Source organism: Drosophila grimshawi, unplaced genomic scaffold, assembly GCF_018153295.1.
Source record: "Drosophila grimshawi isolate 15287-2541.00 unplaced genomic scaffold, ASM1815329v1 contig_1377, whole genome shotgun sequence".
Lineage (NCBI taxonomy): Eukaryota > Metazoa > Arthropoda > Insecta > Diptera > Drosophilidae > Drosophila > Drosophila grimshawi.
The window spans coordinates 15,212,253-15,228,123 of NW_025062900.1; the positions used below are offsets into that span (position 1 = coordinate 15,212,253).

The 15,871-nt window shown below is 39.2% G+C and overlaps 4 protein-coding genes across 6 annotated transcripts; 2 read left to right on the forward strand and 2 right to left on the reverse strand.

Moving 5' to 3' along the window:
• Positions 1–45: 45 nt before the first annotated feature.
• On the forward strand, positions 46–11,517 carry LOC116805352 (transmembrane protein 65). Of its 2 annotated transcripts, XM_032736727.2 has the most exons (6): positions 46–854; positions 9,637–9,756; positions 9,878–9,919; positions 9,983–10,050; positions 10,210–10,413; positions 10,482–11,517. In XM_032736727.2, the coding sequence occupies exons 1-6, from the start codon at positions 527–529 to the stop codon at positions 10,572–10,574; spliced, it is 855 nt and encodes a 284-aa protein (XP_032592618.1). In that variant the 5' UTR covers positions 46–526; the 3' UTR covers positions 10,575–11,517. The 2 variants fall into 2 exon arrangements, with proteins under 2 accessions (XP_032592618.1, XP_032592619.1); XM_032736728.2 differs by lacking the exon at positions 9,637–9,756 and having other exon boundaries at positions 389–854.
• On the reverse strand, positions 1,019–1,659 carry LOC6562837 (general odorant-binding protein 28a). The gene has a single exon (XM_001988051.2). The coding sequence runs from the start codon at positions 1,643–1,645 to the stop codon at positions 1,214–1,216; it is 432 nt and encodes a 143-aa protein (XP_001988087.1). The 5' UTR covers positions 1,646–1,659; the 3' UTR covers positions 1,019–1,213.
• Positions 11,518–11,560: 43 nt separating the features above from the next.
• Positions 11,561–13,796, reverse strand: LOC6561930 (protein CNPPD1). 2 transcript variants are annotated; one of them, XM_032736726.2, is made up of 4 exons: positions 13,634–13,796; positions 13,266–13,565; positions 12,547–12,684; positions 11,561–12,476 (listed from the first exon to the last, which is right to left on the reverse strand). In XM_032736726.2, exons 1-4 carry the CDS (start codon positions 13,673–13,675, stop codon positions 11,739–11,741), a joined length of 1,218 nt encoding a protein of 405 aa, XP_032592617.1. In that variant the 5' UTR covers positions 13,676–13,796; the 3' UTR covers positions 11,561–11,738. The 2 variants fall into 2 exon arrangements, with proteins under 2 accessions (XP_032592617.1, XP_001988085.1); XM_001988049.3 differs by having other exon boundaries at positions 11,562–12,476; positions 13,266–13,568.
• Positions 13,797–13,988: 192 nt separating this feature from the next.
• LOC6561929 (probable cytosolic Fe-S cluster assembly factor GH10760) lies at positions 13,989–15,799 on the forward strand. Its single transcript, XM_001988048.3, has 4 exons — positions 13,989–14,127; positions 14,190–14,282; positions 14,345–15,002; positions 15,070–15,799. The coding sequence occupies exons 1-4, from the start codon at positions 14,065–14,067 to the stop codon at positions 15,684–15,686; spliced, it is 1,431 nt and encodes a 476-aa protein (XP_001988084.1). The 5' UTR covers positions 13,989–14,064; the 3' UTR covers positions 15,687–15,799.
• The last annotated feature ends 72 nt before the right edge of the window (positions 15,800–15,871 follow it).

The following is a 15,871-nucleotide window of genomic DNA, read 5'->3' on the forward strand; positions in this document are numbered from 1 at the left end:
GCAACAATATATTTGTCCAATTTGTAACGTGTGTGGGACGTGAAGACGCTGTTCATTGTCGATTTGCCATCAAAACAGCTGTTGCCTGCTAGAATTTTAGTCGCTAAAAAGTACTTGCGAACTTTGGCGAGCGCACGAGAGAATTTTGCGAACAAAGCTCTATTTTTTAAGCTCGACAACGGTGGGCCTGTCGTCATCGGTAGCGTCGCTGGTCGTCTCAGTCGAACGGGCAACGAAGTTGCATACGCAACACATTTATTGGTCTGTGGGTCGCGGCTGCTCTTGTTTTGTGTGGCTGCGGTTTTGTTTTTGTGCGTGGCAGACGGAAGAGGCCAAAGTAAAGCTTGTGTTTTTGTTTATATACACACGGACGCGCGCGCGCACACAAACACAACACACACATACGAAAAACGAAAATTAATGCATACACAAGCACACACCTGAGTGACGTCACAGGTTTTGATCGTGTCTCTGCAACTCAGCAGCAGAATATAATTGTATAATAAGTGAAATAAAAATAGCAAAAATGAGACAACAATGGCGCGACACCTTCAGGCATTTAGTGCGTCAATACCACACACAGTCAAAGCGGGCGCCACTTTTGGCCAACAGCAACAGTCGCAGACTCGCCTGCAACAACAACAGCAGCAGACACAACAATCTGAGGCAGCAACAGCTGCAACAGCAGCAGCTGATATTGTTCGCCAATAGCCGCAACTACTCCAAGTTCGGTACACACCTGAGCAGCGAGCGTGCCATGGAGCTGCTGTGCAACCTGGACGAGGACGAGCGCCACAATCTGCGGGATGCGATGTTCAAGCTGGAGGCCGACAAGGTGAAGAAACAGTTCGAAAGTAAGTGTTCAAATTTTACATACCAACAAAGCAAACTTCAACCACAAATTATCATCTAAAATGAACATAATAATAATAATATTAAAATTAATAATATTAATAAAAATAAAGAACAACGAAATCTGAAACATTTTTCTTGCCACTTTTAATAAAGAAATTTGTAGTTTCTGTTCTAATACTTTATTTTCCCATTTTTAAAAACTAGATTTTTCACATTCACACAAGTTGGCAGCACTGTAAACTGCATAAACATAAACTATTTTAAGCATAGATATTTAACTACAAAATTGATTGGGTCTGCGAGTTAAGCCTGGGGGATTTGTGCCTGTGTCCTTTTTTGCGTTCATCCTTTGAGCCATTTACTTGAGGCCACGTTTTTTGGCCTCCGTCGAGAAGCACATGCTGTATGCCTCGGCAGCGTCGCAGTGATCCGCTGGAACAGTAAGCGCCGCACAGATATCGCCAATCTCGATTGCCAACTTTAGCTTTTCGGGATTATCGCCGGTGTACTGCTTGGCCTTCTCGCGGCCGGCATCCACATCCAGTTTGCCATTGTCATCCATTATGTGGAAGCTCTTCATGACACAGGCACGCAGGCATTTGCCCTCATGCGTTGTGGAAGGCTCATGTTTGATGGCATTCTCCATATCACCATCCGATGCACCCACCTCGCCTTTGCACTTCTCGCCCGCCTCCATGAACTTGGCCATGGCAGCCTTTTCGTCAAAGGCTCGAACCAAAGCTGCGCCGAGCAGGGCGACAATTACCAGCGAGTAAACCAAACGTTGCATGTTGAAAACCTGAATGAATTCCAAAACCAAACTGATGAAATTTACGGCGAAACAGGCGCGTTTTATAGCTGCCAACTGTAGTCTGTCAGCTGTGAAATTACAGAGTTCAATCCGTTTAGCAATTTAACAAATTATGCAATTAATAGTCCAAATCTCTAATTAGTATAATTTACCAGTTTTTGTTTATTTTCCACAGACCTATTCCAATTTAATTGTTAGTAGGAGCGACTCCCACAGCAAATAAAAATAATCTGCAAGTCAACTCAGTCTAAACACATGTTTGTGCCTGTTTCCAAGGCAGCGCACAGCTTTTACTACGTACGTGACTCCAAACAAGACGAGAGACATCAACAAATCACCGCACAGATTTCCCATTTCCTGTGAGCTCATCCTGCTGGGATCTCTCTTTATCCTTATCTCGCTCTACCAATCGACCTGTGCAACATGTGCCGTTGGCGCATCATTTATTCAATTGATGCATATCGCAGTGATTTCGCTTTCGGCAAGCAAATCGATGGGCAACATTTACATATCTTATAGAACTAATTTCAACCTAAGCTATAACTTTTGTCGGTCCTTGCCAATATGGCTGGATAATGTTTATTTTAGCGCTACTCTTTTGTATATTTTACTGGCAGAGTTTGCACATTTTTAAATTATATATTTATAAATACATTTGACGAAAATTAAAGCTTTTGGGAAACTTCCTTTTTTGCTAAACTTCCTGCGCCAAAGGCTCATTGTTGACATAATTTGATGTTCGATGCTAAAAATGCAGAGTTCTCAAATTTGAGCAGCAGAAACATATTGCCAGGCAGTGGCAACATTTGATGTTTGATTGGGAGCAACTTGCTTGCTGCCTCATATCATTGATCGATAAAAATCCGAGCTTATAAATGTTGCAAGCAACCCAAGCGTTCCAGTGATTTGTCATTTGGCAAAATTGTAACTATAACAACTTAACGCTGCTAACTTAAATACAATTACTCTTCGTTTAACTAAGCATTCCAACAAGCTCTTTAAATATGCGCATTTAGTTATACATTAATGCGTATCTGTTTGCATATGGCATATACATATTCGAAATTCAGGCAGCCCATTTCGGGCTTTTTTTTTCTTTGTTTTTCGTTTGTGGCTGATGCTCATTAAAATTTCATCGTACAACAACAAACAAAATAGACAACTTTGCGCTGCCTGCTGCTGGTTGAAACTGCTTTACGCACTGAGCATTTCGCTGCTGCCGGCGTAGAAACTTTCGCTCTTGTTGCTCTTGTTGACAACACTCTTTATTTTGCAAAAAGTTTGTTGATTAGTTTATTGACGCGTAAGTTTGTCGTTGCTCTTGACTTCTGTAAAATTGGCTTATAACAATAAAAAAAAAGAACAAAAACTGCACTTGCCAAACGGTTGACGCCAATTTGCCACGATTGACTTAATCAGCTGAAGAAGTTTCACGAGTTTGCACACGTAATTATTTGTTTCGCGATAAGAGCGTGTTGAGTGATTTGATAAATATTTAAGCAACACAACTATTATGTGAAGCAAAACTTTTAATCACGTTGCTGATTAGTGTCTGACTAGTTCTTATTAAGGTAAAGAAAACTAAAGCGTAAACATTAGTTTCTGGATGGAATGCCAAATAAAAATTTAGAAACAAAATGGGAAAATAATAACTAAAGAAGTAAAGAAAGAAAGAAGGGAAAGGACATAATGTTATAAAAGTCTATTATGGACATAAGAAGAGTTAAGACAAACCACAATGCATAAACTTTCATAAGTTCGTAATAATTTTCCTGAGGTCTTCGTAACCTAGAAAGTCGATAAATCAAATATGTAGTATTCAGCATCAAGTATAAAAGTTAAACCAAAAATGTTTTAACTGTTGCATTTATGTTGGCCAAGAGCAATAAACAAAGCTTTGCGTTATGGACATTCGCCTCTAAAGCTTATGGTACTTGAATAAAAAAGCCAAGTTAATCAAATTAGCGGTTGGTGGGCACTCAAAATGCCAGCAGCAGTCATGAGAAATATCAGTTAAGTAAAATGTACAACAATATCTGCACCAACCACCCTGCACAAAAGGCAGAAAACTCAGAAACAGGCAATTCGTTTGCCATTAAGGGTGGTCATGCCTTCTGCTTATATACACACCTCCAAATATATATCTAACCACACCCACCGCCCACTTGTCTGCCCTGAGCGACCAAGAGCCCGAGCACATTGAATGATGTTCATTGTACTGTACGAAAAAGTCATCAGCCTTGAAGCGAACATCTGCTCAAGGAGCCTTACCTCTCTCAACACTCGCACTCGCACTCCCTCTCTCTCTCTCTCTCTCTCTCTTTCTATCACTCTAACTTACTCTCTCTCTCTCTCTCTCGCCATTCCCTTTCACTGCGTAAATATATAAGGAAACCTCCTATTTGACCCAATTTCTGTCTTAACAACACATTGTATCCTGTATAGAGTTTACATTTATCTGGGGCTCCATTTGTCACAATTAGCAAAGCACACACAAGGGCAAAGAGTCGAGCACATCTGCATCCCTCTTAACAGCTGCATCATTACTAAACTAACCACTGGATTTATGGGCTGCAAATGCATCACTCGATTATACGTCAAACTGAAAAACTTCCCACTACAAACAAGCAGCCAAAAGGGTATATATTAAGAGTTAAAATATTTTGTAGTGAAACATTGAAGCAGCAGTTAAACTGTTATACCGGTTATAAAAAACAAAAACTTTATAAATTCAGGAAATTAAAAATCTTTAAGGCAGTTGCAAAAAAATTCAAAATAAATTAAACAAAAACATTAAATGTACTTTACTTTCAAGTAGAAAGAGCAACAGCTGTCTAGGCAAATAAAAAATCCCTTATGCCATTATACATGAACCATAATCCGGCCATAAATAAAAAAGAAGCCGTGCTATAAAACTCAATTTAAGTATCAAGCATAAAATTGCTTTTTCTCTTGCATATTTTAAGTGCCCACAAAATTCACAAGACGCATTTTATATTGGCATTTTATACACGTGTATTTATTAATTAAATTGTAGAACAAACTGCAAACTGCGTTTTAATTTAAAGTTTAAATAACTCTCGTTAGAAAAAGTTTGCTAAACGCGCCGGAAGAAATTCAGAGTATAACTTGGTTGAAAAATGTGGAAGCAGCTTAAATATGATGACCCAACAGAAGTGTGAGTTGAGTATCTACATGGCTTATATATACATACATTTACAGATGGCTGCCAACTTTTATGACAGCATTTCGAAAGCAATGCCAATGCCCCCGTCCTTGCCCCTAATGGAAATAATTCAACAGTAAATGAGCCATTGATGACATAGCGCTGCAAAGTATGCAACATTAAGCGAAGCTGCGAGTTGCCCTTTGCAATTTAAATCAATTTAGCTACTGTTGCTGCTGTTGGCTTTGCTGAAGCACGTGCCGATTTCTTTGACAGCAACACAAATTTACCAGGCACCTGCGCCAGCCCAGAGATGCCAGTGAAAGTTTCTCAGGCTCCCAGGCAACAGGCTGCTGCTGCTGTGTATATACGTGCGTGTGTGTGTGCGTGTGTGTGTGCGTGTGTGTGCGTGTGTCTGTATGTGTGCGCTTGAAAGTCATAAAACAAAGCACTCATCGCTCGCAGAAAATGAAACAGACAAACAGACAGCACGTCAGTGTTAGCCAACAAATTGGAAGTAGCATAAGGAAAATAAAAGCGAAACAGAGCAAGAGAATGAGACAGATAGAGAAAGAAAGAGAGAGAGAGAGAGAGAGAGAGCATGGAAAGGCAAAGCGATAAATTGAAAAATGTGTACGTTGAGCTCTCGCTGAAGCTGAAACCTAAGCCCAGGCAGGTGTACATGACTAAATACGTGTATACACACACACACACACACACACACAGACGCACACCATTTGCAGCATATCTGACAGCTTAGTTTTTACGTTCTGTTTTGTGACCTCCTTGATTGTAACACATTGTTGCCGCAGGATTAATTGTGTTTACACATCAAACAAGCAACTACCAAAATGTTTTCAATTACCAACCATTAGCAGAATACGGTAAGGCAAAGAACGTATTTAAGCCACTTGGCGGAAAGTTAAATGAATTTTATAATTAAGTAAAAGAGTTATAATTGCAATTCTGGTGTAATAAATTACTAAACTGAAGACAAACGCGTCGAAAGTATACGTTCAGATACGAAAAAGTTGGTATTAAGAATATATGTAGAGAATTCGGTATATTTATTTAGATTCCATTCCGATATGTATGTGTTTATATACATAAATTCACATTTAATTATGAAGATATTCTCTTTTAATCAGAAGATATGTAAAAACGAATATAATTGAATTCTTGTTGAACCCATTTATGAAACACATAACACTTTAAAAAGATTTACATCTAACTGCAAATAGGAAAATACCATCAAATTTAGAAGTACTTTTCTACAACTATAATTGTAAATTGTTTTGCCATGCGAGACTCTTGTAATTTGCAAGCAATACAAAGGAATACTTAAGGGACACAAGGCACATTCAAGACAACAACGATGATAATTATAGTGCTGCCAGAAACGTAACCTTTTTGAAGTCAATTACATACAGCTCTTTTGACTAAAGCAACACACACTCGCATTTACATATTCCTACCCATTCCACTCACACACACCCCCTGCAAAAATGGGAAACAGTTTCCAAGGTCTTCAGTTCATGTTGCCCATTTTGTGTAGCGTGCTTTTGAGCTGACCTCAGAAACGACATTTTTTATTTTACATGCAAGCTAAATTTTCGGAGCTTCTACTGTGGTTAAATAAAGGAAAAGTGTATGCATACTCATAGTTTTAGTCTATTTAAATGTTAAACAGGAGTACACAGCCAATAAACGATACTAAATGTTATGCAAATTGTCTAAACACATCTTAAACGGCATATACAAACTCGTAGGTGAATTGTGCTGGAAAATGGAGTCTGTAGTGAAATTCTCGCTCGGCTGGCTTGTCAGCTAACACAGTACACAGACCCACAGACACTAATTCATGCATTCCTGTTGCTTCTTTTATGGCATCAGCTCCCAGCTGAAATTACCCTGGCCAAGATAGCAGCACGGTTTGTCATTTGTGGCCTTGCCTGTGGGTCTAGAGTAAAGCGAAAAGAAATAAAAGAGTAGGAGGCAAACCAGTAGAAAAGTTAACTTTCAGTGCGCCTCTCAGATTTCAGTTCAAGTAAAGTTCGAGTGCTGCCTACTCTCAGGCGCACTTTCAATTTACGCTCGCCACGCAAACCAAACCTGTAATTGTATGTGTGTGTGTGTGTGTGTGTGTGTGTGTGTGTGTGTTTGTATGTGTGGGCGTATGCACACATGTCGCAGAGTAAGGGAAAGCTCGCTCCAAAAATATATAAGAATGAGAGAAGCAAGGCCAGTTGATTGCCCTGTGGCCTCTTTATGTCAATACCCGCATTTGTGGTGTGCATTGGGCATATTCCCACGAGCATTTAAAAATACTTAGTATGTTTAAATTAAATTTTTCAAAACGGAATCTACGACTACTGAAAACTCTTCGGGCTCCCAAGATTTATAAATTTAACTGCAAACTTCTTAAAATTGCAGTATCGATTTACTTTGACTTCACAATTGAACTGAAGCCCAGATTTAAAAAACTCACAAACATTTTGTATTAAAATAACTTAAATTGAAAGAATATATTATAATAATATTGATAACCACATTTATTGTGTACGCCATAAGATAAGTTTTTTTTTTTTAACATACCAGATTTAGGGTATTTGCTAAGTCGAGTATTGACTATAAACTTAGCATCGCATGTTTTATGACATGTTTCTTGTGATTCGGTAAATCAAGTGAGAATTTCATGCTCAACACTTAACCGTCAGCTAAACGACATAATTGCCTCGAAAATTGCTCGGTAGCCATACATAAAACAAATGCTCAGCCAAACCATGGTTGGGATTTTTATGGCCAAAAGAACAACACATGCCCAAGTTCATATATACACACACATACATATATGTGCTTATCTATGTACATCTATCTGATGTGCGTCAGCCTGTGGCAAACAACTAAGTGCGTCCTTTATTATACCCCGTACTTAAGTTACAGCTTCTTAAATAACAACGTATAATGAAATTAACGACCACAAAACTATTGCAAACTCAGAAAGTCTTATAAGAAATTCATCTAGCAGTATTGATTAACTTCTTATAAGTATGCCAGTATGTAGTTGAGTTTATTATAAAATTGTATAAGACATATTTACCATTTAATACTGTCTATGGGGTATCTATACAGTACAGCATTTATTTGAATTTGCCGTCCACATGCAGGCAACACAACAACAATGTCTTTTAATGTCTCCCAATGTAATTGCTCTGCGAGTAGCTGTTAATTAATTGTGCTCTTTGGGAGCGATAACGAAAATTACATTAATGTTAATGAGCACTGTTTTGCTTAGGCAAGTGTTAAGCATTCTTGCTGTTGATTTTCGCTTTTCGCTTTTAAGCGTTATTGTAACTCGTGCAAAGTGCTGTGTAAACTAACGTCACCCAAAGTGGCGCTTACACGCTTAAACACACAGCCGTTGCACACTTTACACACACACACAGGCTGGAAAGTGAATGCATTTGCTGCGCGTGAAAGTATGCAGAGTTAAAAGGGCGACAACTGAGGCCATTGAAAAATGTTAATTGAGTTTCACTGCACTGTGCACTGTGGAGAAAATGACTCCTGTTGGGTCATAAATTCACAGAAAGGTCAACAAATATATATTTACTTTTAATATAAATCTATTTTGACTGCTTTTATTTATGTTTGCCACACATGCTCTATAATATAATCATGATTCGACTGACAACAGTCTACAATATGTAAATTATGTTACGTTAGTATGACAATATCAATGTCACAAACAGCTGACATTTCAATATAAGAGTCTTATTTAAATCAAGTAATACATTCGCCACTCACATGCTAACGTCCACTGAGACTCATAATGGGCGCTCGAAATGTTAGTGTTAATGGGAAAGTTTGAAATGTTGTTCATAGTGGAATCAGGCTACAACATTACACTATAATGTATTTTATTTTTTGCTGCTTCCCTTTTATCAAGTTATTTTTTTTTACGACCTATCTTAATTTCTCCACAGTTCGTGGAAAATTGCGCGCTTGCTCACACACATGTACAAACGGACACACACACAGATGTGCACAGGCATCCAGCTAAATTTAGAAATTTTACGAACTTTTTGTTTGGCCTTGCAATTTTAATGCAATTTTTCATGTGTAAATTGAACAGCAGTTGAGTTTGTCAGTGGGGGACAAAGTGCATATATACTACATATAATGCGAAACGTTGCTCTTATATTAAATGAATTTATTCCTTTTTCAATTGGCGTTGAGTGCGTATTGCATATAGAGATGCACTACAAAGTGCATATAAGTTTTAATTATTTTTTATCTGAATAAAATTGAAATACATTTTAACAAATTTTTATTATTCACTTAATAACACATACAAAATAATAGTTACACTTACCACCAGCTACTTGAAAATTCAGGAAAGACATAATGACATACTCTCTCTCTCTCTACATACCCTGTATTTTTCAAATACTCGATTATTTAATTAGTCATATCATCTGCAATCTTTATCAAAATGTCTATCATCGCAAGACTTTCAAATAAAACATAATATGATTTCACATTTTATTGAATTTAATTAGTTAGTTTATTTAGTATTAGCATGATCGCATAAGTAATTATAGAGTCGACGCATCTGTACTCTCATATTTAATAACTATAATCTCTTTTTTATTTGCATACGTAACTTCCTCCACATGTGTTTTGATTTTGAACAACAACAACAACGACACATTTAAACAACAACATACAACAACAAAATAATTACAACTTTAAATATATACCATAAACACCGAACAACACTCTGTCTGCCATCAAATTAAAGGTCAACTGGCTGTTGGCAGTTGGCGGACACGCTTCGGAAGACTCTCCACAAAGGTGGGCCAGGTGGATCCGAGCGGCACTTTTTGTGCGGTGCCCGATGAATGGCTGAAAAAGAAATTGGGTAAAAGCAACGGCAATAATTAAGGCTCGCTTGCTCAAACGAGGAACTAAAAGAAAACAACACTCCAATTCCAATTTAAGTTGAAAACTGATTCAGTTTGTCTTTGTTCTTCTCTTCACAGTGGAAGCGGCAGAACCACCCACCGCCAGGCAATTGTATAGCAGTAAGTACAGTGAAATTACAAACTTTTCCTTGGTTTTTTTAAAATAGCTATATTCATTTTCAGTTTTCTTTGTGAATGCCGTGCCCTTTGTAGCCTTTGGTTTCCTCGATAACTTCATTATGATCATGGCCGTAAGTAACTTTTGATAAATAAATTAATATTCCCTTACAATAAGAAACTTTTACAAATGTGTATAGAACAGATAGATGAAGATATCCTACAGGGCGCATTCTTATATATACTCCTTTCATATCACAAATAAATTCAAGCTATTTTCATAATTTTCGCAGGGTGAATACATTGAAAGCACACTGGGTCATTTTATAACTCTATCGACCATGGCTGCCGCTGGACTTGGCAATACTATAAGTGATGTTATGGGCATTACGATGGCCACCTATGTAGAGGAAGGCTGTCAGCTTTTGGGACTCAAGCCGCCCCAGATGACGCCGGCACAGTTTGAATTGAAATCGAGCAGACGAGCTTCCAGTTGGGTACGCATAACATTGCTTACACAGACCATATCCTATTATATATATATATAAATTCTTGATTTTTACAGGGTCGTATTATGGGCATCACAGTTGGCTGCCTAATCGGCATGTGTCCCCTATGGTTTATGAAGGAAGAACCGAAAGCGAGCGCAAAGGATTAAGATGACGAAATCGATGCTAACATAACTAATGAAACAGTCAATTTTATGGGGAATCCTAACAAAATGCAATCCGAATGCTAAGTGTAATTATAATAAATTTACAAAAATTTGCCATTTTCCTGGGACGCCGTATAAATGTTAAGTTTATATCATTGTTAAAATCAGACAATGATTTGCATTGAATTTAAAATTATATTTGTATTTACATTTTTCACGCCATGTAAAACGAATTCACATAACACTCAAAGTACCTACTAACTAACTACTATTAACGCTCGTCTAGTTCATAAAGTTAAGATTAAATGTGTTCTAGCTAATTAGTCTACAAATTATGCAATTTCAAGCTCGCACTGATTCTGACTGCACCTACAAATCATCTTGCTTAAGTTTTCATAACACGGCCAACATAATAAACAAAAACCAAATAAATAATAATAATTTGGTAATTCTCGGATTGATAATTAAACTAGTGGTAAATATATATGGCAATGTAATGTAGCTGCCAAAGGTCCAAATGTAACACCCAAAATCAAAATAGCCAGTTTTGTAGAGAAATTAACTGAAATAATTATTCAATTTGTGTCGAATATTAATTGCCATTAAAATGTCTGATTTAAAATAAAATGGCTTATGCTGTATGCCAAGTTCCAAACTCATCAAATAAAGTAAAACCCGCCAAGTCTTAAAATTCACACAAAATCAACGATCAAAACGCAATTGGCTATCCGACTTTTAAACTCGCCACACTGCAAAGTGCCTATGAAATGCTTTAAATATATACATGCTTACATTTCGAAGCTGTTCCACCCACATTATATTGAATGAATTGGCTTAAAGTACATTGAAAATAAATCAGTAGCAAGATATATACACATATTATGTACAATATTAAAGTCCAAATTGTAGAGCTTACCAAATAAATAAACCAAATTGAAAAATAAAATTGTTATTCAGACTTATAACATGCGTAAAAACGAAATAAAATACTTTATATATATATCAATTTATTTAGATTTTTAGTTAGTTTATTTTGAAAAAATACAATTTATTAGGCAAAGTTAAAATTGATTCGACAGTTGAAAAGAATTGCAATCTCGCTCTAAGTCGAAGAAAGTGAATGACATGTGAAAATTTTGAATTCTTCAAATGCTTCAGGTCAGTAGCTTAGAACAACTTTGACCACAACTCCGGCCAACGCACTAGAAACGACTGATGCGATATAGCATCACTGAGCGCTTGCCAAAAAATAGATGCATTCTTGACATGATCCCAATTTCGTGTGTATTTCATAATAACGCGATCCTCAATGCCATCGCTGTACTGTGACTTGATGTTGAGCCAGTGCTGCGTGTCGTCTTGCTGCGTGGTGTCCAGTTCCATACGATAATTGGGCGGCAGCAGTGGATTGGGCGGTCGCTTCAAGCGTTGCCTGCGTTTCAGTTCTGTCAGTCTTGCCTCGGCACAATATTGTTGCTCCAATTTTAAAAGTTCCGCCTCCACATTCATAGCACTGCAATTTTGATTTGATGCGACACCAATAGCGACCTCATCGCTAACAACGGGCGCAGCTTCAGTGACATTGGGTGTGATAATCGGAGTCGTAATTGTTGTGCTAACCGCTGCCGTTGCATGCGTCGCGGTTCGACGGTGCCACAGAGTGCCCGGCACTTGGCTGGCAATGAAAAAGGCGCCCGCAATTGTGAACACACTCGCCGCATAGCTCAGCGCCAGCACAGCCAGGTTATTTAACAAAAATCGCATTATCGTAAAATCGGGCAGCAGCTGCATCAGTTCGCTATACGTAAGCCAGCCGCGTCGCAATCCCTCGCGCTCCGCAAGCGTTCGTTCCACGCTGGTTAGCTTCTCAAAGAATTGTTCGTTCGATATGTATATGTTCCAGTCCTGTATGAGAGTAAACGAAATCTATATATTAACAACAGTCTATATTTTAAATGATGATATTTGCATTTACAATGGCTGTCAGAAACTCGAGTTCCATTTCCTTAAGTTTGTCCTCGGTCATGTTGCCCTCTTTTGCCCAGTCATTCACACAATATAGATAGAAATTGTAACGCTCATCGTAGCCGGCATAGAGTTTCGTTGAAATCATCTGCAAGCAAAAACATAACAAATAATCTTTAATTAATGTAAATCTAAATTCGTTAATTATATTTATAGCAAACTATTTGTATGAGAATATTAGTAGTTTATGACAATAGCTGCCTCTAAAACAATAATAAACATTTTTAAAAATGCCAAACTTGATCAAAATTATGGTAAGTAGTGACGTCATCGCTTTGGCATGGGCTGCGTTCAATACAACAAGTGCTTACATAAACAAAAAAATATGCTGCCATTGCAGTTTCTTATCAGCGTTGCCAGCTGTCCTCATTTAATTAAATATATATGTGCTAAAGAACAAAAACAAAGCAAACAAATTTGCTGGCGATCACCAATACATGTCTAACTGCATACAATACACACATACATACATGTATGTATAATACGTATAGTACTGTTTTAGAACAATTCGCTTTATGTCAGTGTATGAGTGTGCGCAGATGTACATATACACACACACGTCTGTATATGTGTGATTGGGCTAACGGTGGATTATCAATCAACAGGTTTTGTACGCTTAGCTCGTGATGCCAACATCAATACAACCTCCACTTACACACACACACTCACCATTGAGACAACAAAGAGCTCCTGTGGCGTGATTCTGTAGCTATAGCCCGGATCAATGATGTTCAGGCGATCCAAGTAAATTAATGCCATTATCAGGGAACAAGGTGTTGAGTGCGATTTGCCCGCAGCAATCGAGCTCAGACGGTGCAGCGAGTGACCGCGATGTGGCTCCGAAAACAGATCGGCTGCGTACTCGGCGAAAGGCCTGGAAACCTCCAAGGTCTCCACCTCCGCGGTGTCGACACTTCCATAGTAAAGCGTCTTTCGCATGCGGTTCATGAACTCGCCGTGCTGCATCACCTGCTGCAAAACGGATAAATTCGATTAGCAATGAATAATTAGGTGTGTCGATTGTTGCTTTTGATTACCTTTTTTGGCGTTGAGGTGACGAATTTACTTCTCCACCCCATTGAATTGTTTTGCGTTTTCAGCGTGCAAAAATGAAATGTCTTCGATGAGAATGTACAGCGTTGCCAGATCGGTGGAAACCAACTGTTTTGTCGCTTGCTCAGAGTAGGGCTGCCATTGGTAGCAGCGCAGATTAAACGCAGCGAAATTTAACATATATTTACAAGTTACGGTTACTATAATTGTCGAATGAAAATTTAAAATTCTGTAGTGTATGTCAAAAATGCTCGGTTTATGCTATCAAGCAATGGTATGACGACTATTTAACATTGTGCTGCAAGCGATGTTGCCATTCGCTTGTTCACGCGCAAAACATATGGGCAAAGTAAAAACATTGACTGGTCTGCGTTATTTTAAAGCTTACAGAGTTTAATCCAGAGAATACCCAAGCATGTCGCGTTTCAGCGGAGCTCTGCAACTGACCGACCTGGATGACTTTATAACTCCCTCCCAGGTAAACTTGAAATGTGCAGCAAGCGATAAATGCATAAATACCAATTTAATTTTTGACTTCAGGAGTGTATAAAGCCCGTAACGATAGATAAGACAAAGTCAAAGACTGGCGCTAAAATTACAGTGGAAGCTGATGGCTACTACGAGGAATCTGAGGTGAATATTAAGAATTAAATATGTATGCTGAATACAATGACAAACCTATATGCCCACCACAGAGCGGCAAGCAGAAGCTACAGAAAGTTGAGATCACACTACAGGATTGCCTTGCCTGCTCCGGCTGCATTACGTCCGCGGAGGGGGTGCTGATCACCCAGCAGAGTCAAGAGGAACTGCTCAAGGTGCTGCGCGAGAATCAAACGCTCAAGGCCTCCGGGGACAATGAACAGGTGCGCACAATTGTGTTTACAATCTCGGTGCAACCGCTGCTGAGTCTGGCGCATCGTTATGATCTCAGCTTGGAGGAAGCGGGTCGCCATTTGGCCGGCTATCTGCAACAATTGGGCGCCGATTATGTGCTGTGCACAAAGATAGCCGATGATCTGGCGCTCCTGGAGTGCCGGCAGGAGTTTGTCGAGCGCTTTCGCAACAATGCCGAGCTGAGCATGCTGAGCTCCTCGTGTCCCGGCTGGGTCTGCTATGCGGAGAAGACGCACGGCAATTTCATTCTGCCCCACATTGCCACCACACGTTCGCCGCAACAGATAATGGGTGTGCTGGTCAAACAGTTGTTGGCCGAGAAGCTGGGCGTATCCGGCTCACGTATTTACCACGTGACAATTATGCCATGCTACGACAAGAAACTGGAAGCATCCCGCGAAGATTTCTACAGCGAAGTAAGCAGCTCACGGGATGTGGACTGTGTAATTACTGCAAGTGAGTGAAATCAGATGCTTCCTTGGGGGAATTTCAGTGGACGATTCTAATTGTGTTGTGCTTGCAGTTGAGGTGGAGCAAATGCTTCAGGCCGAGGAGCAAACCTTGCAACAATTCGAGCCAAAAGATCTGCACTGGCCATGGACGGATCAGCAGCCAGAGTCGATGCTCTGGGCACACGAGTCAACAATGTCCGGCGGCTATGCGGAGCACATATTCAAATATGCAGCCAAAGAACTCTTCAACGAGGACACTCCCACTGAGCTGCAGTTCAGGGCGCTACGCAATCGGGACTTTAGTGAGATCTGCTTGGAGAAGGAGGGCAAAGTACTCCTCAAGTTTGCAATTGCTAATGGCTTTCGCAATATCCAAAATCTAGTACAGAAGCTGAAGCGTGGCAAGGGACCGGGCTATCAGTTTGTCGAAGTGATGGCTTGCCCCTCCGGCTGCATCAATGGTGGCGCCCAGGTGCGTCCCACAACGGGACAGCATGTGCGCCAGCTAACCCAACAGCTGGAGGAACTCTACAAGCAGTTGCCGCGCTCCAATCCGGACAATACCCACACCAAACAGATCTATGCGGATTTCTTTGACGGAACACATACGGACAAATCCGCACAGCTTTTGCATACCAGCTATCATGCCGTGGAAAAACTAAACACAGCCCTAAATATTAAATGGTGATGCAGAATATGTTTTTCTTCTTTTTCATCCGAATCCGATGGAGAAATGTCTTTGAAAGTTGCTTGTCAGCTTATATTTTACTTTGTTTGGTAGTAATAAATATTTGTATATTGTGTGATTTTGTATTAATTACTAAGACAATTTCATAGAATTAAAATAAGAATTTTGGTTTGAGATATGAGCTC

Coding starts and splice junctions, on each gene's coding strand:
- LOC116805352 (XM_032736727.2), top strand. CDS start 527: ATGAGACAACAATGGCGCGACACCTTCAGGCATTTAGTGCGTCAATAC. Junction 855..9,636: donor GGTGAAGAAACAGTTCGAAA/GTAAGTGTTCAA, acceptor ATCAAATTAAAG/GTCAACTGGCTGTTGGCAGT. Junction 10,414..10,481: donor GCAGACGAGCTTCCAGTTGG/GTACGCATAACA, acceptor TGATTTTTACAG/GGTCGTATTATGGGCATCAC.
- LOC6562837 (XM_001988051.2), bottom strand. CDS start 1,645: ATGCAACGTTTGGTTTACTCGCTGGTAATTGTCGCCCTGCTCGGCGCA.
- LOC6561930 (XM_001988049.3), bottom strand. CDS start 13,675: ATGGGGTGGAGAAGTAAATTCGTCACCTCAACGCCAAAAAAG. Junction 12,685..13,265: donor AGCTCTTTGTTGTCTCAATG/GTGAGTGTGTGT, acceptor TTTTGCTTGCAG/ATGATTTCAACGAAACTCTA. Junction 12,477..12,546: donor TCGAGTTTCTGACAGCCATT/GTAAATGCAAAT, acceptor ACTCTCATACAG/GACTGGAACATATACATATC.
- LOC6561929 (XM_001988048.3), top strand. CDS start 14,065: ATGTCGCGTTTCAGCGGAGCTCTGCAACTGACCGACCTGGATGACTTT. Junction 14,128..14,189: donor ACTTTATAACTCCCTCCCAG/GTAAACTTGAAA, acceptor TTTTGACTTCAG/GAGTGTATAAAGCCCGTAAC. Junction 15,003..15,069: donor GGACTGTGTAATTACTGCAA/GTGAGTGAAATC, acceptor TTGTGCTTGCAG/TTGAGGTGGAGCAAATGCTT.